The sequence below is a fragment of the Agelaius phoeniceus genome, chromosome 9, assembly GCF_051311805.1.
Source record: "Agelaius phoeniceus isolate bAgePho1 chromosome 9, bAgePho1.hap1, whole genome shotgun sequence".
Lineage (NCBI taxonomy): Eukaryota > Metazoa > Chordata > Aves > Passeriformes > Icteridae > Agelaius > Agelaius phoeniceus.
Window position 1 is genome coordinate 13,646,648 of NC_135273.1, and position 23,240 is coordinate 13,669,887.

General features: G+C 59.4%; 1 protein-coding gene across 3 annotated transcripts in view; it reads right to left on the reverse strand.

Annotated features, from left to right (window-relative positions):
• The window catches only part of KCNIP2 (potassium voltage-gated channel interacting protein 2), a 43,179-nt gene extending 20,801 nt beyond the window's left edge, over positions 1 to 22,378 (reverse strand). For 2 of the 3 annotated variants that reach the window (XM_054637114.2, XM_077182968.1), the window contains exon 1: positions 22,062 to 22,378. In XM_054637114.2, the coding sequence (XP_054493089.1) occupies positions 22,062 to 22,134 (73 nt within the window). In that variant the 5' untranslated portion in view covers positions 22,135 to 22,378. Of the gene's footprint in view, positions 1 to 1,925; positions 5,121 to 22,061 lie in introns of those variants that run through there. The other variant, XR_013183450.1, reaches the window with a different exon arrangement.
• Between the last annotated feature and the right edge of the window lie 862 nt (positions 22,379 to 23,240).

Below are 23,240 nucleotides of genomic sequence, written 5' to 3' on the forward strand. Positions count from 1 at the left end.
CCGTCCTTGGCCAGCTCCCCAGAGCACCCAGCCAGGGGGTCCCTTGCCCCAGGCCCACCTGGTCAAGCACCCAGTGCCTTCTGCAGTGAGCTCCAGGAGACCTCCTTCACTATGCAGGAAGGACAGGGGGTCACTGCCTCCCAAAAGGGAATGATGTGGTAGGATAACAGCCAGAGAGGGGTCAGCATCTTGGTGACCCAAGGATCAGAGCAGCAGCTGGGGAGGAGGGGAGCTGCAGAGGGGAGAAGGCTGTGCAAGCCCCACATCCCACACCCAACTCAGAGCTGCCCAGCTTTGGGTTTCACCTCACTTTGGCTTGTCTCAGAGCTTGGGAGGACACCAAGAAGACGGTGAGGGTAGTCAGTGCCCCACAGCCAGCCATGCCCTCTGTGCCCATCCCAATCCCATGCACACCCAGCAGGGCTGTAGGGAAAGCCCTTGGTCCTGCGCAGCACCACAAATGGTCACTCCAGAAACCCAGTCCCAGGGGACACCTGCTACAGTCCCAAGGCCATAGCACCCAGCTGTAAAGCCCAGGACAGAGGGAGAAGGACCTGCAGGATATCCTTGCAGGTGGTGGGGTTTGGGAGCATCCCGAGGTCCCATTCCCTCCTTGCTCCATCACCTGCAGCTCTGCCCCTCGTGCCCTGGGCTGCACTCAGCTGACTCATCCTCTGCCCCTCCACTCCAGGCAAGTTGGCTGGTGCCCAATGGAGCCAGCTAGCGGGGATGGAGCTGGCACTGCGTGTGGCACACCCAGCCTCCAGAGCCTGGCATGCTGCTGGGCCTGGGGACTGTCCTCTGCTTTGACCAGGAGCCTCCGCCCCAGGGCTTGGGTCCCTGTGGGCAGGAAGGCAGCATGCCAGCTGGAGACACAGCTGGAGAGACAGGTCAAATATTGCTCCCACATCCCATCCTCCCGGGCTGTGCCAAGTGCTCCATGTTATTCCTGCCTTTCTCTGGCCCCAAGGACAGGCACAGGCTGTGCAGACCCAGGGGTTTCCCCAGGCAAGGAGGGGACAAAACCTGGGAGGGGCCTTCCAGGCAGGCTGAGTCCTGGCACAAGCAGTGCAAGTCCCAGCCCTGCTCTGAGGCGTGACGCTGCCACATTGGCCTAACAAGGCTTTCCCTGCACTCACGGTATGGTGCATCCCTCCCCAGCACTGCTGCGGCCCAGAGGGGCAGCCCAGTGCTTCTCAGCAGGGCAAGTCCATGGGGATGCCACCTTTGTCCCTGCACAGGGACGCAGGGACAGGGGTGGGAGTAGGGCACCCAGATTCCCAGCACACACAGGCCCAAGATGACCTCCCCAGGATATGCCCACTGGGTTCAGGAGGCAGTGCTGGGTTCACATCCAGAAGATGAGGTTCTGGGCAGCTGGCAGGGCAGTGCAGGGGCTGGCACAGGGGTGAGGGTCCTGCCATGGCAGTGACATCAAACCAGGAGCACACAGCAGGCAGCTCCATCCCCGGGACCAAGCATCCCAGGACAAAAGCACCAGTAGATGCAGGCACCAGGGTGTGTCCCTGCCCTGGCTCATGGGGCACACCCAGGGCACACCCATCTTTGTCCAGCTAGATGGAGGTCATGGCTCCAGCCCCAGAGGAGTCAGATTCCTTGGCATGTCAGGCACCATCAGACCAGCTGCAATTTATTTGTACAGCAGCTCTTTCATGCTCCACTTTGCACCAGTCCCCTCCCTAAATAAAACATTCCCCTCACCCCAGGTCCACAAGGGGCCTTCAGGGGCTTTTGTTGCCTCCTGGAGCCATCTTCAGCTTTGCTCCACACGGAGCTCAGTGCAACCCCTCCACCAGCATTTCTAAGCAGCATTTCTCCCCTCCCCAAATAACCCCACAGAGCTCACCAGACAGACATCCCCTGTCACAGAACAGAGACCCCGTGTCCCCCAGGACGGTACTTACCTTGGGAGAGAGTGCCGGTGACAAACTGGTAGAAGAAGCGGATCACCCGGCCCAGCTGCCTCTTGCAGCGCTGCTGGCAGTGGCTCATGGCTCCAGCTCCCAGCGCTGGGGAGGGACCCAGCCGCACCCCCTCCCGGCCGCCAAGCAGCCCCCCGGCTCCTGCGAGCAGTGGGCGATGCCCGGGGCAGCACCGAGCCGTTCTGCCCGGAGCGAGCCTGCGGGCATCGGCGTCGCTGCGGGCCGGCGGAGCGGGCAGCGGCAGCCCCGGCAGCGCGGCACCGCCGGCCCCGCTCCCGGCGGCGGGCAGCGGGAAGTTTTGCGCGGGGATGCTCCGGTGCAGGAGGGCAGCGGGACACGGAGTTGGGCCGCGGTGCCGCTCCCGGGGCTGGAGCTGGCGAAAGCCGGCCGGTGAGAGGGAGCGGGATGTCCCGGTTCGCCCCCCCCGGGCCGTGCCCTCCCGCCGGCCGCAAAGTTGCGGGGAGCGGCGGGGAGCAGCGTCGGGGCGATGCGGGGTGCCGGGGAGCCCGGCGGTGCCAGCCAGCCCTCCGGCAGAAGCGGATGGACGCCTCCCTGGCTGGCAGAGCCTCGGGTTGCCCCCGGCTCCTGATCCGCCCCTTGGCACCAGCTCGACCCGGCACTTCACGCCCCGGCTGGCCGGGAACCAGAGGCAGGTTGGTATGGCAACCCGCAGACTCCACAGGTCCCGCTGACCAATGAGGCACCGCTGCATCCCAGGGCCGCCTCTCTCCAAGAGCAGGCGAGGATGCTCCTTCCGGAGGGAAGCCGGCACCGAGAGCATCCTGCATCCTCGAGCAGGAGCCACCCACTCCCACAATCAAGTGTTGTGAGCATCCTGCATCCCTGGGCATCGGTCCTTCATCACTGCAAGTGTCCTGCAGTCCTGCATCTCCAAGCATCCACTTCTGCTGGCTCCACACAGGGGAGGAGACAAGGATGGATGCAAGGATAGGAGGAAGAGGAGTCAGACTGAGACCACCCAGGCTAAGAGCTGCTCACTCCAAAGCTCAGCCTGGCAGCAAGTTGCTGACTTGCACAGTATGTCAGAGCCAGAAGACAGACTGGAGTGTGGTGGCAGTGGGATTTCCCTGCTCCCAGAGCCAGTCTGAGACTGTCTGTGTAGACTCAAGACAACGTCCCTTCCCCTAGTACCATTTTCCCAGCTGTATTCCATCTCTACAGTGCATTCACACCCCACAGCAGCAGGATTCTATCAGTTCTGAATCCATTCCAGACTCTGTAATCTCATAAATTTCATCTCTTATTAATAGGGAAGGAAGTGAACAAAAAGGGACCTGATGGAAATTACAGCTTCTGTTCCCTCAGGGATGGAAAAGAGGGTGGAGCCATGATACAGCCAGGAACAGCCAGACTGTCCAGTCCCTACCAGTACCTCAAGAAGGAGTCCAGAGGGAAGGGGCAAGAGCACCACCACTTCCCCCCAGCCCTGTACTGGGGCTGGCATAGGGGAGCCTCACCTCCTGCTCCCCAAAAAAGGCCATCCCCTCCAAACCAAGCCCCCTCTGTCTGCCTCTCTCTCTTATACAGGCTGTGGCCCTGACAAAGGGGCCAGCTGCCCACAGCTGCCCAGCAGTGTCCCCACACCACAGCAGGACAGTGTCCCAGAGGGAGGGGACCTGTGGCAGGGGATGCTGCACTGGCCACTGCATAGCTGAGCCAGGTTTGGAGAGATCCTGAGCAAGGCACAACACACAGCACAGCAGGGGCATGCAACCCTTTAATAATACATCCACAAAGCCCCAGGCCAGGGAAGGGCTGCAAGGGACATCAACCTCACAAGAGGAAGGGGCCAGGCCAGGCCAGCTGAGGCAGATTGGACAGCTCAGCACATAGAGACACAGATGTAGAGACAATCTGTGAATGCAACACCTTGACTGAATTTACCCCTGTGAACCACGTGGCCCCAGCTGAAAGTTCAGAGGCTGGGGAGCCAGCAGTGCCCAGTCCACTCCTGACACCTTCCAGGAACAGGTGTGGGGTTTAGGACCCTCATCCATGTCTACAGTACCCAGGAGCTCTGCTCCTGGCTCAACCCCACAACACAAACACATTGGGACAGTTTCTTGCAGGTCCCATGAGCTGTGTGATACAAGGCCAGATCCTGTAAACGCACAGTGTCCCCAAATCTACTGGGACCAGCCAGCACAAACACCAGACCAGGGCAGCTGCAGCATCCCAAAGGCCCGCGGGACACAGGACAGGCGACACAACAGCCACAGGAGGGTGCCAGAGCCCACAGTACGTGGCAGCACACAAAGTTTGCAGATCCATCCCAAGCCCTATCAGTTCCCATCCGCCAGGGAAAGCTGCTCCATCCCAGCATGTCCCGGGTGGGTGAGACAAGTGCCATCCTGTTCCCCCTGGTCATGCGGGACAGGGGACCTCCTGTCCCTTCCAGATCAGCAGATGTTGGCCACCCCGGTCACTGACCCTGCTCCTCCTTGGAAAGCCAAGTAGGAATTCAGCACAAATCAAAAGCAAGCCAGAAGGCAGGGCTGTTGAGCCCACCCCTACACAACTTTTCTCACTAAAGACCCCACCTGGGTCACACCCACCCACGGGTGCCACTGCAGGGTGCATCCTGCCAGCCTCCTGCCCCACAGCCCAGCCTGTGGTTCTCCCAGACCTGCTCCCTGCTTAAGAAGGCCAGTGGTTCCCCCACCCTGCCCCACCTGCAGCCCCAGGTGAGCTCCATTCCCCACAGTGCCTCACTGTGGGCAAAGGAAACTATCTCCCAGAAAGATCCTGAGAGTGAGCCTGTGTCCCCAGAGCACCTGCTGGGCCCCCAGAGGGGACATGCCACTGCTGGAGCTGCAGCAATGGGAAGGAGGAAGACTGTGACTCCAGGCTCTGCCTCCAGCTCCAGCACATGGTCCCCCCATGTGCTTTGACCCTGGCAAAGAGAGATACTGCCCACCCCTCCTAATGCTGAGCCTGCACCGGGGACCAGCCTGGCTTAGGGGATAAAGAGCAAATTCAGAGAGACTGAAGAGCAACACTGTCCCGCACTTCCCTGCCCCAGTCCCATGGCCGCCTGCCGGCTGTGCTGGGACACCTCCAGCTTGGAAGCACAGGAGCCAAGGCGGGCAGTACAGGCCATGAGACACTCCCTGTGATGGGTGGGGACACGGACTGCCCACACTCCCTGCCCCATGCTCAGTGCCCTACACTCCCTATCCCACACTCCCTGCCCCACGCTCCGTGCCCCTCACCCCGTGCCACTCACTCCGTGCCCCACACTTCCTGCCCCACGCTCCGTGCCCCACACTCCCTATCCCACACTCCGTGCCCCTCACTCCATGCCCCACGCTCCCTGCCCCACGCTCCGTGCCCCTCGCTCCGTGTGCCCCTCGCTCCGTGCCCCTCACTCCGTGCGGCCGCGGTGCCGCCGCCCGACGCTGAGAGGAGCCCCGGTACAGCGCAGCAGAGCGGCGGAGCGGCGGGAGGTGAGCCGGGGACACGGCTCGTTCAGACGGCTGTGGCAGCTGATGGCACACGGGGGACAGCAGGGGACACGTGTTGTTGTGTCGGAGCGTGGCCCTGCACGCGTGTGAGAGGATGCACGGGAACCGTAAAGGCCACGCGGCCACCACGGACGTGCGGCCACCGCGGTCCCCTGGCAGTGCCTCGGAGGCTGAAGAGACAGTGACAACACCGCCGAGGAGGGGGACACGACACACCTGCCCACACCAGAGACGCTGCTTGCTTTCCTGCCCGGGCCCTCTCCTCCCGAGATGGCTTCCTGGCAGATGCATCCTTCCTCAAACACCGACTCTTGGGCTGTACCTGGCGAGGGAGCGCAGGGAGCTGCCGGGGGAATTCACGCTGGTTCCCGGCCATGAAATATTCATTAGCACAGCCGCCAAGAGAAGGGAGGAAATAAAAGATAAACAGAAGGGGATGGGGGAGAAGACATAATGCTTGCAGGCAGCTCAGCATGGCACTGACAAGCCCATGGAGTGGCTGAATCAAGGTCTTTATACCAGTCATCACACCAGTATGTGGGTCCCCTGGTGTCCATGCAAAGCCTGATTCACTGTAATGGATGTCATGGGCACATAAACACCCTTAGAAAATGCAGCCAGGAAAGAGCAGAGCTTGCAGGCACACCCAGCATGGGTAGGGATGTGCCTGCCATCCAGCATGTCACAGGGATGCCCTGTGACAGGCACATCACCAAGGGGCACCATGCTGGGCTGGTGGTCAGAGACTGTGCCTGTGCCAGCCCTGGATGGTGCCTGGCTTCAAAGTATTTCAATCTGGGCTATAGCCCTCAGGGACAACAGTAGAGAAGGGCCCCAGCCCAGGGCACCTTGGCCAGGGCATCTGTGAGCTCTCTGGGGTCATCCTGTGGCTGGCAGAAAGCAGATGCAAACATTTCTCTCAGAGAGGAAGGGCTGTCAGGATGGGAGGCACATTTCCAGTAATGAGGAAGGGCAATCAGGGCGGGAAGGAGGAAAATTTCCATTACCAAGGAAGGATAATCAGAGTGGGAAGGATGCAGGACATCCTGCGACCCTGTGCCAAGCCTCAGCCCACCACTCAGGCCCACAGCGGCTGAGCAAATGCTCTGTTCTCTCTCTAAATAATTCAAACTCACTTCTTTTTTTTTTTTTTTTTCAGATGGAGGGCATACACATCCCAGCAATGCCAGACCCACAGTTGCTTGGCAGGGACAGAGCAGGTCCTGGCTGGAGGGAGAGCTCAGTAGGACGCACCCCAGAGCCAGGACACGATGAGGGAGAAGGAGGTGGGCATCCCAGCAGCGGGGATTACTTCAGGAGCCATGAGTTTCTGTTCCAGATACACCACATCGGGGTGGGTGGCTCCGTGGGATCCCGACACCCCTGCCACCAGCAGAGGAAGGCTCAGCCCAGCCAGCCCTGCGTGCTGCTGCTCTGCTCCTGCCTCCTCCCAGCCCGGGGAAACCGCAGCCTCCGGGTCTGGGGGAAGTGCTGAAAACGTGATGCCAGAGAAAATAAATAAAGCAGCTAATGAGGTAATTTGCATAGCTATTAGCAGTCAGGATTTGCAGCGGGTCTGACATGGGATGTGCTGTCACAGCGAAGCTCAGCCCGAGGGCTCTGCTTGCAGAGGGAAACACTCAACACAGCCGTGCTGCACGGGCACAGCGCAGGCACCCGCCGCAGGCAGCCCACCCCACCACCGGGGAGGCCAGGGGGCAGCAGCAGATCCAGCGAGGAGGTGGAGGAAGGCTCGGAGCAGGGCACACGGCCTGGGAGGAGCTGCGTGCTCTCACCGTGAGCCCCTCCTGCCTTTGGCCACGCAGCCCGCGGCTTGGCCCCGGGATGCACAGATCGTGGGCCAGCACTCAGCTCCTACCTTGCCAAGGCTCAGAGAGCATCCATGAAAGGACGAGCTTGCAAAGGCCAAGGAAAAGCTGCCAGCAGCCCAGGCTTCCTCGCAGGGCAGCCCTACATTGTCACAGCCAGCTGGCTCCCTGTGCTTTTCCATACAGAGCTGGCCACAGCTCCCTGCACCCCTTACATCTGCTTGCTCCCTTGTAAACCTGGCCTGAAACACATCCCCGGACAAGCACAAACCCTTTTCTACCCCAATCTTTGCTGCCAGCAAACCCACCTCATTCTGACTGCCAGCAAAAGGTGCAAATTTTGGGATGTAGGACTGTGCATGAAGCATAACTCCATCAACAGCTCTGCACCGTAACTGCACCCACCCTTAGCTGTTCAGGTCAGGAGTCATTGAACCACAGCAGGCAGGAGGGCACTGGCCATCCTGGCACATTCAGGGATGCAGGGGCACGTACCTGCCACCTGTGACACGGCTGGATCCCCGACCTGCTGTGCCCAGTAAACTGTGACAGAGAGGAATGGCACGCAGGGCCACTCTCCCCAGGGCTGCCAGGGCACGTCTGGCTTTGATCACAAACGTGCAGTGACAGCTCAGCTCGTTCTCAGCTGGTGGATCTTGCTAAGAAATGCATGTGACGTGATCTGTCTGCTCGGGAAGGCGCTGCCAGGGAAAGAGCCCAGCCCAGCGCTGTGCTGGGTTGGTTTCTGGCTCTGCAGCACCCACCTGCCAGCAGCTGGCAGGCAGCAGGTGAGGGGCAGCAGCCTGGCTCTGTGGCACCTCGCTAGGGATGGCACATGCCAAAGCATCCCTGCAATGCAGGGAAGGGATGGGGCACCCCCACTCTCTGATGGCAGAGACAAAAAGAAAGACTCAACGGATGGGTGGCTGGACAGACAGACACTCCACCACCAACTTGGGTGGTGTGTGTCAGGCCAAGATGAAAGTCAGAGCCCCACAGGGTTCACCCTGGCATGTCCATCACCCCCAGAACCCTCATGGTGGCCCTCAGACATCCAGATTACACTGAGACACAGAATGCTCCCAAGCCAAATCTTTTTTTGTCAGTTCTGCTAAATATTTTAGGTATTTACACAGAAAAGCTCTCTGTGCTCAGCGGCATGTCGGCCCCCTTGGCATCACACAGGCGGCCAGACATGCCCCCGCCTGCCAGGGTATGAATAATTCATTGACCCCACGAACAGGAGGGCGGTAGGAGAGGACAAAGTTGGGGGAACAGCTTCATCAACCCCCACCCCGGCTCCTGGGGTGCACCCCGAGCATCTCCATGTCCTGCAACAGGAGGGCAGAGAACTGGACCAAAGCTGCAGGGAAACAGAAGCACAGGGAAGGGAGAAGAGCCAGGAGCTGAACCCAGCCCTGGTTATAGGGCTGACACATTGAGACAGCAGCTGTAAGCGAGTAGAACCATAACCTGCCTGGGCCATCTGGGGGTATTTCAGAGCTTTTTGTGTCTGAAAAGCACAGCAGTGTTGGGGGCACCCAGGGTATATCAGGCAGTGAGGCAGCACAGCAGCCAGGAGCTCCAAAGAGCGTGGCCCTCACAAGTGTGCACTTTGCTGTACAGGGGTGCACAGCTCACACTGGGGCACAGCACAGACACAGCATCTCCTTATCCCAAACCAGCATCTCTCTGCCCCTCAGATGCCCACCTTGCTCCAGGCCCATGGCACCCCATGAAAATCAGCAGGGATTTCTAGCTCCAGTCCTGTTCCAGCACCCATTCCAATCATCACCAGGGTTTCCTGAATTGAGAAGCTGAGAAAAATCTCAGCCTGGTCACAAGTGATGCCAGCCCTGCTCCCAAGCCTGCTCCAGAGAGGACATTGTCCTCAGCATCTCTCCAGCCTTGCCACCCTCACCGCCCCACACCAAGCCACAGTGATGGTGGCAAATTAATGAGCTCTGTGCAATCACACATAGGTTGGGCTCCAGTAAATTGGAGGTGGCACCAGGCTCATTTCCTCGCAATCAGCGCTCGCTTGGCCACCAACAGATCTGTCTCGGCAGGGTGACAGGAGGAAGCACAGTGGGAACAGGCTGGGACACGACCTCGGCTCCCACGTGTTCAGGCAGCTCAGGGCTGCCTTGGGCCGGGAGTGGGACCCTGTGTGTCACCCAGGCGGGCGCTGTCACACTGAGTGACACGGGCTGTTAGCGCCACCGCTTAGCCAGGGGCTCCGCACACACAGCCTGCACAGCTGGGAGAGGGAGATAAGACGCCCAGAGGGGAAAGATGCTTCAAATGGCAGGAATCTCCCCCAGAATGGACTTGGCTTGAAGGTACCGGGAGTGTTTGCTGCTATTAATAACTGCAGAGCTGTAATGAGGAGCGTGCCCTCGGCTCAGGGAGACACAGCAACGAGGCAGGGTGTGAGAGCAATGTGGTGTGGACATGGGGCTGAGGTCCTGACCCATGGCTCCTCACCAAGCCCATGGAGTCCCCATGCCAACAACACCCCAGCACTGGCCTGAGGCCCCTGGATAGGTGGCTGGGTGGACCTGGGGGGCTCAGGGTAAGGCAGACACACAAAGTCAGTGCTGCCCTTCCAACAGCCCACAGCCCACCTGCGCCCTTCTGCAGCCTCAAGCCAAGGCACAGTGCATCCCCATGGCTGGGCCAATGGCCCCCCATGCCAGCATTGACCCTCTCCCCACTTGGGAGCCTTCCACCCTGCTGCTCTCTGCCCCACAGGGCAGCAGGGCCACCCACTCAGCATCTCCAGGGCACCTGCCCAGGTGACTGCCAACCCAGGGGGGCCCTAAAGACTGCCTTTTTAAACTGACATTTTGGGAACAGGAAAGCTATTTTCAGTTGTTTCCATTGCAGTTTGTCTGCCTCCACTGGAGGGAAGGATGCTCTCCCTGGAGGTGCCATGGCCACAGCTTTGTGTTGGGCTGTGGTGCCCAGCACCAGCTCTGCACCACTGGGCCATCCTCATCCCTCCTCTGACTGCCCAGTGCCTGGACCCACTGTGCTTGGGAGCACATGTGAAGATATCCCTGGGTTCCCAGGTGGGCAGGAGGGTCAGGAGCATCCCATCTGGGAGGCTTGGGGCAGAGCCCAGGGGCCTTGCTCCTCCCTAAGACCTTCTCAGCATCAGCAGCTTTTCTTCTACACACCTTAATGAGACAATCCCAAAAATTAGCACACAGACCTGAACAGCACCCCCCTCCCTGGAGCCCCCAGGCACTCTTGATAGGAATAAATGTGCCTGGCAATTATGGAGGGGGAGTACAAGCTTCCAGTGCAAGACCTGCTGAGAGATTCAGAAATAAATATGTTAATAATCAAATATCCATCCTGTGTCTGAGCTCACGGGAGGACTTTCAAGTCTAATTAGTGGAAGATTTGTACCATTGCTGCCAGGGCTCGAGGGACAATTTGCCGTGGTTCCCAGGAAGTGAGAGGTTCTCTATAATTAGCCAGTCTGCAAGGATTACCTCCAGCACTCCAGGCTGGGGGCAGGCGGGACCCAGGTAAGCCAAGATGAGAGATGGCCCCGGGCTTTGATCTGTGCAAATCGAGTCTGGAGCTGCAGATCCAGGGCAGGCAGGGGGACGGGCTGTGAGGATGGGCAGCACACCAGGAGGAGAGCTACCCTGAGCCTGCAGGTCATCCCATGCTTCCACATCTGCACACAACCCCTACATCACCACGGAACTCAGCTCCCCACAACATCTGCCACAAAGACCAGGAGTGCCTCTAAACCTGCTCCATCTCCAGACTGATGGTTTCCCAGCCAGGACCCCAAGAGCCAGGGCTGCTCAAGTGGGGGCATTTCCCAGTCTACCCCAGTCAGACATGGTCTGCATCTGCTCCCTGATCTATCACAGCAGCACGAGCAGTGCCCAGGGGAATACTCCTACCACCCCAGCCCATGTGTTTGTAAACAGGGCCATATCCTGCTCCTGAGGATTTGACAACAGACTCCATTTCCACTGCTGCAACAGCTTGTGGGGTGGCTGTGAGGGGGAGAAAGGAGCACCCAGAGCAGAAAGACACAGGGGCAGTACCTGGAGGTGCACCACTGACAGTGCCCAAACTGGGACCAGCCTCAGGGCAAGGTGCAAAGGCAAAGAGCACAGGGATGAGGAAGGGATGGAGACTGAGCAGAGGGAGCCATGTCTGCATTGAGGACCAACAGCACAACCGAGGATGCTCTGCTGAGCAGGGAGTGGGACCCATGTGTCTGGTCTCACGGGGGGACAGCCTGGCAGATACCCTGCCAGAGACCACTGCCCTGGCAGCAGCTGCCAGGGACACTCATTAGCACCATCAGCACCAACTAATTGCAGGCAGAGGTGGCTGGCCTGGCAGCAGGCACCCTGACCACACACTCTTCCCAGCCTGGTAGCTGGCAAGGCTCCAAACTGAGGGGAGAATTATAGATGGGGTGTCAGTGGTCACATCCAGGGCACTTCCTCAGGGCTGGCCTGGAAACATCTGTGCCAGAGATCCTGTGCCCATGAACAACAAAGCCAGCACCTCATCCCTCCCAAGGGCATGCAGGTACCCCATGTTCAGCCCTGTTGCCAGGGCACAGCCATCCCCACCCAGCTCCTCTGGCAGCCCCAGGGGACCTCCTCAGTGCCACTGGGTTGTTCATCCCAGCAAACAAGGGGTTACCAACCCCTCACTTCCCCATTATTTAATTAAGCAATGATAAAAGAGAAGTTGTATTATCCAAAGAGTGACAGCAGGTTGCAATTACAGCAGGGCAGGCTGAGAAAACAAACAGTGCTGAGGGAGGCACAGGATGGTGCAGGGCTGGGGGGACACCACAATCCCTTGGGACCCACGTCCCTGTCCTGGCACTGTGGTCCAGGGCAGAGGTGGGACTCTGGAGTCTGTGAGGGATGGAGGAGGAGAAAAGGCTCCTTTGCCTCCATGGGTGTGGTCCCAAAAGAGCCTCTCCCTCCAGCTTACTCTGCATTGGGATGACCCCGATCCCAGCCCTTCCTGGGGGATGCTGGGGGATGACCAGTCCCAAGGAACAGCAGGTTTTCAGTGAGTCACTTGGAAATATTAAACACCATCTCCTTCTTCCCCTTTCTGCTTCAGGGCAGCCCCCTGCACTGAGGGGCTGGCTGCCCAGCTGAGCCACGGGCACTAAGTCCCAGCTGGGACAAGGCACACAAAGGGGCTCTGCCTGCTCCTTCCCCCCAGTCCCCCCACCCAGGCACGATGCTCTCCTGCTGGGTTACTCCAGGCTGGGCTTTGAACCTGTGCCTGGTGTCTCACACAAAGCACAGATGGGTGGAACAAGAGGCACGGCCACACTGCAAACAAGCAGCTCACAGCCCTGTCCCCCCCAGCCACCAGCAGCTCTCCCTGAGGAGGGTACCATGGGTGCCATCACAGTGGCAGCTGGGACACATCAGGGTGGCTCAGTCTTGAGGAGTGCAGAGCATTCCCTGCCCATCCCAGTCTTGAGGAGTGCATGGCATTCCCTGCCCACCCCAGTCTTGAGGAGTGCAGCATTCCCTGCCCATCCTGCCCCATCAGACCCTGTGCAGCCCTCAGCCCCAGCCACATCCCTTCCCTTTGTTAAATCCTCCTGCCCTCAGCCCAATCCTCTTACGCTCTCCTCTCTCATTACAGCATCCTTAAATTAATGCCTGGCCAAGTGTGGAATAGAAGGAAATTAACCCTGGGGAGGAGGAGCAGTCTCTACAATGCCTCTTATCACCTAAAGCACTGTTCCCTCCCTTCTCCCACTCGATGTGCAGGGGGGACATAGGATCTACCACAATCACAGTGAGCATCCCTCGAGCACAGGCTCTCAGCCCCCACAGCCCTTGGCTTGTGGGGTGCCAAGAGTCCCCTCTGGGCAGCCCTCTGCTTGGGAGGCTGCAAGGTCTGCCAGCTGTGCTTGGGTTTACACCAAAAACAGCCAGCTGGGAACTCACTGGGAGCAGTTCCAGAGCTGCCTGCACCCTTGCTGGGACACTTTGGGGTCCCCAGTTCTGGAGCAAGAAGTCAGGAGGGATTTGGATGCTGGTAGGAAGCTCTTGTGACACCCACAGCGTGGGGAGCTCAGAGGAGCTGCAGTGGGTAGGAGGCAGGGATGTGGCCAGAACAAAGAGTGCCACAATCCACACCCTGATCAATGCAGGGGACACTTCTTGCCTCTGCCACTGTGGGGGAGCTGGAACATGTCCCCTTAGGAGGATCTGTGTGAGGCTGAGCAGACACCAAGGCCATGACAAACAGGTCCATCCCCCCAGGCTGGGATTCGGGCAAGACTTGATGGCCTTTGGAAAAACACCTCAGGCATCCGACCCCACTGCTGCCAGCATGGTGCAGCTGTGGCACCAGCGGGATCCCATCAAGCTGCCCTCTCCCAGGGCAGTGGTGGCCAGGGCCAGGAACTCCTTGCCAGAGCAGCGCTCCTGCTGATCCTCTCCGTTATGCAACAAATTATTCCACTCGCATTAATGACTTTGCGGCAAAGGGGGAAATGACATGAATGATTCCTGGTGCCGGGAGTGACTCACTTTGCACGATGGAGGGGAAGCAAGCGGGGAGGGCGGGCTCCAGGGGAAATTTGTTTGGGTCAGCATGATCAGCAGAGGGTTGGGGATGGGCTCAGAAGATCAACTGCTGGAAGCAGAGTGAAGGGGAAATAAAGAGGTACTTAGGGGCAGATCCCACCACTCAGGAGAGGGCTGAGATGTCTCCAAGAGATGCTGGGATCAGTCAAAACCACAGCATATTATAACATCTGTTACTGTGCTGCCCAAGCCCCTCACCCCTTTTCCACCTGTGCTGTGACCCCAGAACGTGGCACCAGCAGCCATCCCTCCCTGCTCCAGGGTCAGATGAGACCTCAACCAGGGGCAACCAGGGCTGGGGGTGCTGTACCACATCACTGAACCACCCAAATCCAGCATGCCCCTGGATAGCCTAGCAGGATGGGCAGCTGCCTGCCACGACCCTTGAGGCAGCAGGGGCTGAGGGGGATGGCAAAAGGGACCTGCCACATGTGCTGCAAGACAGAGCCTGGCATCTGAGCCAGCCCCTTCTCCCTCACCTCTGGAGACTTCACTAAATCACACCATTAAAAATTAATGCATATTCCCTCCTGGAATAAATCAGAAGCTGTCAAGGGCCAGTGCTGCCAGCCACCTCCTGGGGACACCAGAGACACGTGGAGACGCTCTGGGGACTTCAACAACCCACTGCCCAGCAGCCCCAGGGGGGCCTTGCAGTGGCAGAGGGCCAGGTGGATTATTGCCTTTAAACCCATTCAGGGGCTTTCTGTAAGCAATGCAATTTTTAAAAATTCAATCTCGGAAGAAGCGATTAACCAAAGGGGCCAGGGCAATGGCTCGCCTGTCTAATCTCGTTAGCGAGCAGGCCAGTTCCCACTCACCCTGCCCCTGCATGGGCTGCAGGAACTGGTGAAAGCACACGGATGGCTCTTCCCTGGCTCCTGACCAGGCTCCTGATGGGTGAGAGTTTCCTGGTGCCTCCCTGCATCCCACAGGGCTACACCTTCCCCATCTGGGTGAAGGAAACCCCTCTTCCCTGCGACTCTCATCCTGGCCAGACCATCACCAATGATACTCCATCCCTAAAAAGCACTTTTTGTGTCCAGATGCGTGGTTGGTAACAGGAAGAGGACAGGTAAGGGATTTGGTGCATCTCTGCTCTGCTGCTGGGGTGAGTGCCTGAAGCCAGGAGCAGGGTCTCACTTTCTGCCCCACAGGCTCAGTGACAGGCCATGCCAGTCTCTCATGGGAGCATCTTGCCAAGAAGCCTGCCTCTGCTTCAGACTGTAAAGCCCCTTCCCAGCAGGCCTGTCACTGCCATGGGATATGTCTCACAGGGACAACAGGACAGACCAGGGTGTCCAGTCCCATCCAGTTCTCAAGTCTCTGCAGGGCAGAGCTAAGGCAGCAGATTTGTGCCACCACCCCACCTCTCCATCATTGTCCCTGACCTGCTGCCTAGAGAGGGACCACAGGTGAAGCTGTCCATCTCCACTGGCAGCCCCTTGGGGCTCTGAGTGGTCCCTGCCTTCCTACAGGCACTGCTGCTGCTGCAGCATGGTCCCTGACAGACTCTCTGTGAGCAGCCAGACCCCACACCTCCCTCTGATCAGGACAAAGCCATCTGCCTGTTCTAGGTCCAGCCCAGGGCTCTTTAAGCAGAGCAGGTTTGCCTGCAGGCAGGGTGTGCAGTGTCCCTGCTGGCACAGGGCACAACCCCTAAAACACTCACTGTGGATGAAGCTGGAGCAGGAATCAGGTGATCACACACGCTGAGAGTGGGGCTCCTGCTTGTACATCCTGCAGACCTCTCAAGGCCCCCCATGTTCCCTGGTGGAGTGAGCAGGAGCAGCATGGATGGGACATTGACCTTCTTGCCCAGCATCCCCAGCAGCAATGACAACACCAGCCTGGGGTTGGGAGATGTGCCAGCTCCCTAGACAGAGGGGATCTCCAACCCAACAGGTTCAAAAGCAGAGTGCTTCCTGCCAAAAGGGGGCTGGAGTCATCTGGAACCTGATGGAGCTGAGCCTTTGGGGCTGGAGAGGCACACAAGGCATGGACACAAGTGCACGTCAATGGCAGCGAGTGCCTTCCCTGCCCAGCAGTGTCCATAGGTGACTTGCCCTGTCTGGATCACAGAGGAAACATTCAAGGAAGCCCAGGTTCAGAGGCAGTGAAGGTGGCAGCTCTCCACATCCCCCATCTCTGCCAACTCCTGTTGAAGGCAGCAGTATCCTGCCCCAGCTCCCTCCTGCAGGGCTGTGTCTCCAAACAAGGTAATTACTCTCACTGCTCCCCAGGAGCTGCACCACCCCTTCTCATTTGAAGACGAAGACAAGTTAACTTAAAAGCCAGAAGCAGCCAGAGCCACAGCAGCTCGGGGACAGGAGGACCCCAGTAAGAGCCTCCCACCCAGCAGAGCCCGGCTGCCACAGAACATCTCAAAGCCCTCCAGGGAATATCACTGGGACTGGGGTCACTCGTCCCCTGTACCCTGCCACTCACCCCATGGCATGGCATGCACCCAGCCCCAGCTGCCAGCAGAGCACTCTGGCATGGACAGGGGGTTGAACATGACCCCTGCACCCATCCACAGACCCTGCCCCATGGAAAGGGGCTCCTCTGCCCCTTTGCTTCCACAGAAGCCGCTCGCAACAACCCCAGCAGCTCACTTGCTCAGCAATAACCACCCTCAGAGTTCTACAGTGCTAGTGCAGGGCTGTGGTTCCCCACCTCAAGGCAGAGCTCTCACCATGGCATCAGACCACCCAGCTCAGCCCCCCGGCGAGGCACGACAGGGAGATTGGTTTCACTGAGGGCTCATTTATCTGCGGCGTGATTAGAGAGCAGGGCTGGGATCCGGCGGCAGGAGAGCGATTTGCAGCAGATGGATTTATCATCTCCCAAGCACAGCAATTTGGCTTAAACAAAACCAAACCACTTCTCCTAATGAAAACATCACTAATGAGGAGTGAGGCAGAGGCAGCTCCATGAATGGGGTCTCTCCTGTCCTTCAGGGCTGGGGCGACCCACCGACATCCTGGCTGTTAATGCATGAAGCTCAGGTCCAGCTGGGACATATGGACCCAGTACAGCCAGGAGAAACCAGGGTTTGCTCCAGGGACCAAACCTCCTCATGTCCTGGCTCACAAAGCTCTGAGGGCAACTGGTTTCAGCAAAACCTACAGTATGAGAACAGCACCACTGAGTCGAGACACATTTTCCAGTTGTAACATGGTCAACAGTGAGGAAAAACTCTCTGCTCAGACACAGACCTGGTGAAAGAGGCTGTGCATGGTCAGCCCTGTGCAGCAGGAGCTGTATCCCTGGCCAAAGTTACAACAGTTCATGAATTATGCATCAGCATCTGTAGAGATCAGCTGTTTAACCGGCCCAACCAAACCCAGGAACTTCCTGTCAATTAATCCTGGGCCACCAATTCCCCATGGACTCCAACCTGCCTTTGCTTGCAGGGATGCAGCAGCGGCTGTCAAAACCTGAGCTCCAGCCCTTCCACCTGCGAAATCCAACCTGCCCGTGAGCAGTGGCACCCAGCAGCATCACTCACATGCTCCTTGCCCTGTGTGTGGCTGGGAGCAGCATCCCTTCCACCAGGGACCCTCAGGATCTCAGCAACGCCACAACACCCCATGAGAGAGAAGTCATCAAAGTCAGCAGCATCAGAGGACTGCAGACAAGCCAGGACAGCAAAGAGGAATGAGGAAGAGGGTACAGGTGCCAGAAGGAGGGAGACAGCAGACAGAGATGAGGCAGAGTCAGGCAACAGTCCCATCACCCCGGGAAGGTGCAGCAGCCACCGAGGGCAGGCGCTTTGGCACAGAGATGACCCACGGGAGCCCCTAACCTGGCACACGAGGGGAGACCCTCCCCTACAGCACCCCACCCTGGCAGAGAACCTCCTGGGGGCTCGGGGACCTGCCTCGAGGGTCAGTGTGGCTTCCAGCCCAGCCTCACTGCCAGGCTGCAGGAGCAGAGGTGGCAAGCAGAGGGAGGTTGCATGGGGCAGCAGCAGGAGGGAAGGCAGGTTAGCGGGGCAGCAGGTGGATGGGCAACACAGTTCCCATGGGTCAGACACCCAGGGGAAGGACACTGGTGGCAGTCACCCCTCCTGGGGGCTGCTGTTAGGAGGAGGGGACAACCCATGCTTGACAGTGACCAGAGGGATGCAGGTAGCTGGCCCTGCCAGACCCATGAGGACAGGGCTGTACGGGGCTGTGCAGGGCTGTTCTCAAGAAAGCAACTGGGCAAGAGAAGGGCCTTTATTCTGGATGTGGGTGAGCTGGTTTTGGGCACAGTTCCCACCCCAGTCCCCCTCCTTGGGATCCATCCAGCACACAGGCACAGCACACAACCTGCCATGCACACTTGCAGCTGAGCTCCTGGCCAGCCCCTGCCTGCTCATGCCCTTGCTCCCACCCAATGATCCTGTCACTCCATCTTCCAGCTGCAGATCCCAGTGCTTCCCCCTACACACACTATTATTTGGGACAGGCTACCACTGACACCTCCTCCACACTCTGGGAAATAAATTATCCCCCATGCAGATGGAAGTCCTACGCCATGGCAAGCTGGTGGACATGTTCCCCCCAGCTGGCTGATCAGGGGCTGTGAGCAGACATGATGAAGCTGCTGGGTTTGCCCATGGCACAGCCCTAGCTCTGCCCATCACCTGGGGCCCTCCTGCAGCACTGCCAGGACACAGCTCCTGAGCTTTATCCCATGGCAGGGACTGGAACCCCGCTCCCACTGTCCTCCCACCGACCCAGCTGGCCTCTTCTCCCTCTGATGTGTCTCTGGGGGACAGCTTGGCCCCACCTCTCCTTTCTTACTGCCATGGGGAGAAATACCTCTGAAGCACCCTCCCTCGAGGTGGGGAGGAGAGCTCAGCCAGATGCTGTGCTGCTGCCACGCTGCTGCCTAAGGCTTCCATCTCACAGGGTGGGCTGCTAGAAGTGCTAGGAGTTGGGGAGTCCCCATCCATCAGCCGTGCCTCTGGAGACAGGAGGATCCCAAAGCTCTGCAGATGATCTCTATAGCAATTGCTCAACCCTGCAAATGCTGCAGCTGCTTTTGGGGTGGAGCAAAGCGGTTGCTCAAGTCCCCAGATCATGACAATTGGAGGAAAAAAGCAGGGTGAAAAAGCAAGGGTGAAAAGTGAGCCTCCTAACCCTTTTTCGGGGACAGCCCTGGAGATAAATCCCTCATTTTCCCAAAAGGCAGGCAGGGGCTTTGCCCACCCCAGACAGCCTGGATATTGACCCTGTGCTGGCACATGCTGTCCTGCTCCTGGGATACAGCATGGCTGGCAGGGGTTTGTCCAATAGGGTACGGCAAGTTCCAGGCCACCCACCCTTGTTCCAGATCTGGAGCTAGGGCAGCTGTGATGCCCACACATCCCTGTGGAGAATCAGGCGGGAGGGAAACCCTTCTCCAAGCTCACTCACCTCTCACACTGCCGGCATTCAGGGTCAGGGATGTGGCACCTGCACTTCTCGGGACAAAGTGGCTCTGGATTCCCATTTCTTCTGCATGGAGAGCCATGGCCACAGCAGTCCTGAGACACTGGCTCTGGGCGCTGCTTGCACACTAATTGCTCATGCCATTAGAGGCATGAGGAATAATGTAATTTATGGATGGCTTTTATTTCTCGCTAGCGTCATCTAAATATCCCAGAAATGGACCAGTTTAATTTCCTGGTGGTGTAACCTAAACATTTCTCTCCTCAGCACCCAGGTGGGTGCCCAGCCTCAGGCTCAGCAGCCAGGCAGGCATGGCTGCTTCCTGCCCCGTGCCACCACAGCAGGGTCAGCACAGGCAGGGTCCGTCCTGGCTCACCCAGCACAGCCTCTCTGTGTTTCCCCCGCACAGGGAGCGCTGCTGCTCTCCCCACTGCTCTCACACAGGCAGTTCTCATTCACTCAGGCCTCTCACACACACATCCACGTGCCCACGTAGCCAGGGCAGCTGGGCATCTCTGGAGATGCTGCAGGGGGTGGGGACTGTCACTGCACCCTCATTTCCAACAGCTTTTTAAATTTAAAAATGAGTGGACATTGTGGAGTGTATCCACCCTGAGCATGGATAGGGGTCCTGCTTCCTGCTTAGCCCCTCTCCTCCTGGAAGTGGGTGTGCTAACCCTTCTGTGGGCATGCACAGGTGGGACTCACATTGCTGTCACCCGTGATTTTGGGCAGTGATGGGAGGCAGCATCTGTCTGCTGTCCTGAACACACTAGAGCTGCTGTCCCTGAACACACTGGAGCTGCTGTGGGGCTGCCACCTCGCCTGGCACCAAATCATCTCTTGGTTAACAGCTCTTGCATGGCAGATTCCTCTAAACTCTGACACATCCTGGTGGATGGGGGTCTCCAAAGCTGCAGGAACACCCCAAACTGCTCATGCTTGACCCCAAGCAGAGCTGAGCTACCAAACAGCAGGTGCCAGCAGCAACCCTCCTGTCTGCAGATAGAGCCCACACAGGCACTGCCAGCTTCACCCCAGGGCGTTGCTACAGCCCTGTGGAGGTCCCGGCTCCTCAACACATCTCCAGGGAATCAGGAGAGCCAAGAGCAGGTCAGAAGGCATGGGGTCAAGCTAGAAAACTTCCCTAGAATTAAGGTTGCATCCCCTGCCTGCATCACTTCCACACTTTCTGGGAGAAAGACAGCTTTCCTTGCATAGGGGAGATCAGCTTCAGTGCATTCAGCCAGCACAGGGGAAGTCTGGGACCAGCTCCTTCTCCTCCATGGTGCTACTGCAGGCTCTGCCCTGGCAGGTCACTGACTTGACAGAGATGGGAAATGAGTGACATGCCCTACAGGGCCTGTTTCCCACTCTGGGAAATGGGGCAGATATTTCCACCCTTGTTCCCCAAAGCCCCATCCCTGTGGGCAGGGACTTGCATGGTGGTACAGCTCCACTCCATCCATGTTTGCTGCACAGCTGGCTCAGAGGTAAGCCCCGGCATAAAAGGTCTCAGTCTTGGAGAGACGAATTTATTTTTAACTTTGATTTGATTTAAATCCATATGGACATTTTAAAGTTACCGGAGAAACCAAAAGTTGTGTGTGGGTTCCAAGTTCCTACACAGCTCAAAAATATCTTCCCTGCAGCACGTTTGGGCAGACAGTAAGCGGCGTTTCCCATGTGTGGGGCTGTTCAGGAAAGCAGAGTAGAGGTCCTGCTCTGCTACCACCACCTATTTGAAATTCTAGAGCAAATCCTGAAATCCACCCCTTCCAGACTTCAGCAGGAAAAGCATCACTGGGACTCAGGGAAGCTGCCTGTGCCCACACAACAGCGCCTGCGGCACAGGGACACCGAACCCCACTGGCTGAGGAATGGTTCAGCTCCATCGGGGTCCCAGAAGGCAGCTGGGAACTGCTGCCCCATTTCACAGCTGCAACAGAGGCCCTGAAAGAGGACAGGATTTGGCCTGATCTGCGGAGAGCACGTGGGGAAGGAGGGGTGTTGTGAGCTCCAGCCCAGCTGCTTCCCTGTCGGACAGTGGAAGATGAGGTGTGACAGACGGACAGATGTTGTGGGATGTGGGATGCTCGGCAATTCCCTCATTGGGCAGAGGATGAAGGGGAATACAATAGGGTCACAAATGGGTTGATTTAATCCTCTCTGTCCCACGGCTATCCCATCCAGGGGCAGGACATCTCAAGGGGTGCTCTAGGGGACACCGGGTGATGAGTGAAGGCACCGTGGTGCTGCTGGGGTTTTCTGAGAGGAGTGAGCATCTCTTCCCTGGGGAATCTGCTGCCGGGATGCGGCTGTGCCACCCCAGGGTGCGGCGGGGGCCCAAGGCACGGCAGAGAGAGCCCAGCGCCGGACCCTGGTGTCCCGAGGGGCTTGGGCGTAACAGTGCGGGAGTGTGAACCTGGGGGCGGCCAAAAGCGATCCAAGCATTCCACCCCCTGCCCGGGGCCCTTTCCTTGCCTCGGGACAGCCCCTGCAGGCTGGGACCAGCCCTATCGCCCCGGAGCACCCTCCCCCCGGGGGTCGGGACTGTTCCCCTGCTCCAGCGCCGGGGTCGCGGCCGTTTCCCCTCTCCCCGAGCAAGGCGTGCGGCGAAGCGGAGCGGGCAGGGAGCGGGGCTGGGAGCGGGGCTGGGAGCGGGCAGGGAGCGGGGCTGGAAGCGGGGCTGGAAGCGGCTGCCCGGGACCGCCCCGCGCCGTGTCCGAGTGGCTGCTGCACCTTCCCCGGCGGCGGCACTCACCCGTCAGCTGGTCGTAGGAGCCGTCCAGGTCGCGGGAGTCGGACAGGCTCTCCTTCCTGCCCTTGCTCCGCATCTTCCCGCCCCGCCGAGCGGCGGGGGGAACGGCGACGGGGCGCACGGGCTGCGCCGGCGGGCAGGGGCTGCCCGCGGCCGCCGCCTCCCCCCGCCCCGCCGCTCAGCGCCGCTCAGCGCGGCAGCGCCAAGGGGCCGGCGGTGCCGGGAGCTCGGCACGGCACGGCTCGGCTCGGCACGGCTCGGCTCGGCAGCAGGAGCGCGCAGCCGCCCCGGTCCCCGCCGCCGCCGCCGCCGCCGGGGCTGGGCACGGCCGCCCCCTCCCTCTCGTCCTTCCCCGCCTCTTCCCGGGAACCGCCAGCCCGGCCCCGCCGCCGCGGGGAAACTGAGGCACGGGCGGGGGGCGGAGAGCGGGGGCGCTCCCGGGAAGAGGCAGGCAGGGAGAGAGCGGCTCCGGACCGCAGCGAGGTGCGGGCTCCAGGGGCAAGGGAGAGCCCCGGGTATCAGGCACCGCGCAGGGACGGAGAAGCGGACAGAGATGGAGAAGGCGCGGGGCAGGAGGGGTGCAGACCCCCACAGCCCCTGCGGGCGAGCGATGGTGCCCCGAGCCCTGCGTGTCAGTGCCCATCCCGGGCTGCGCCGTGCGACCCCCAGGAAGGGAAACCCCAGCCCTGCCCGCTCCCGCGGGGCTGTTGCACCCCCGCCCGGGGGGAGAGGCTGGATGAGAAACCGGCCCGAGACAGAGGGGATGGGCAGGGGTCAGGAGATGCAGGAGAGGGGTGGGGAGGGCGGCCAGGTCCCTCTGCCTGCAGCCAAGCACAGAAGCGGATCCCACTGCCGTCCCCATCCCGAGCATGGCTTTCCATGCAGGGTTGGAGTCTTCAGCAGGATTTTACCCCCATCTCCTGCGGCCCCAGGGAAAAAACGAAGCAGCTGCATACTTGGGGAGGCTTCCACAGGCACGGTGCTGCCAAGAGAGGAGCTCACAGCCCACCGGTACATCTGGCACTGGGAACTTGATGTCCCGCTGCTGCCCCTGGTTATTTGTTGCCATCTGTGCACGAAGCCATCCCCGGGGGATGCCGACTGTGCTGGAGAGTCCCCTCCATGGACAAAGCCGGGGGCTTTTGTCATGCCACTGCCTGAGTACTGACTGCACTATGACAG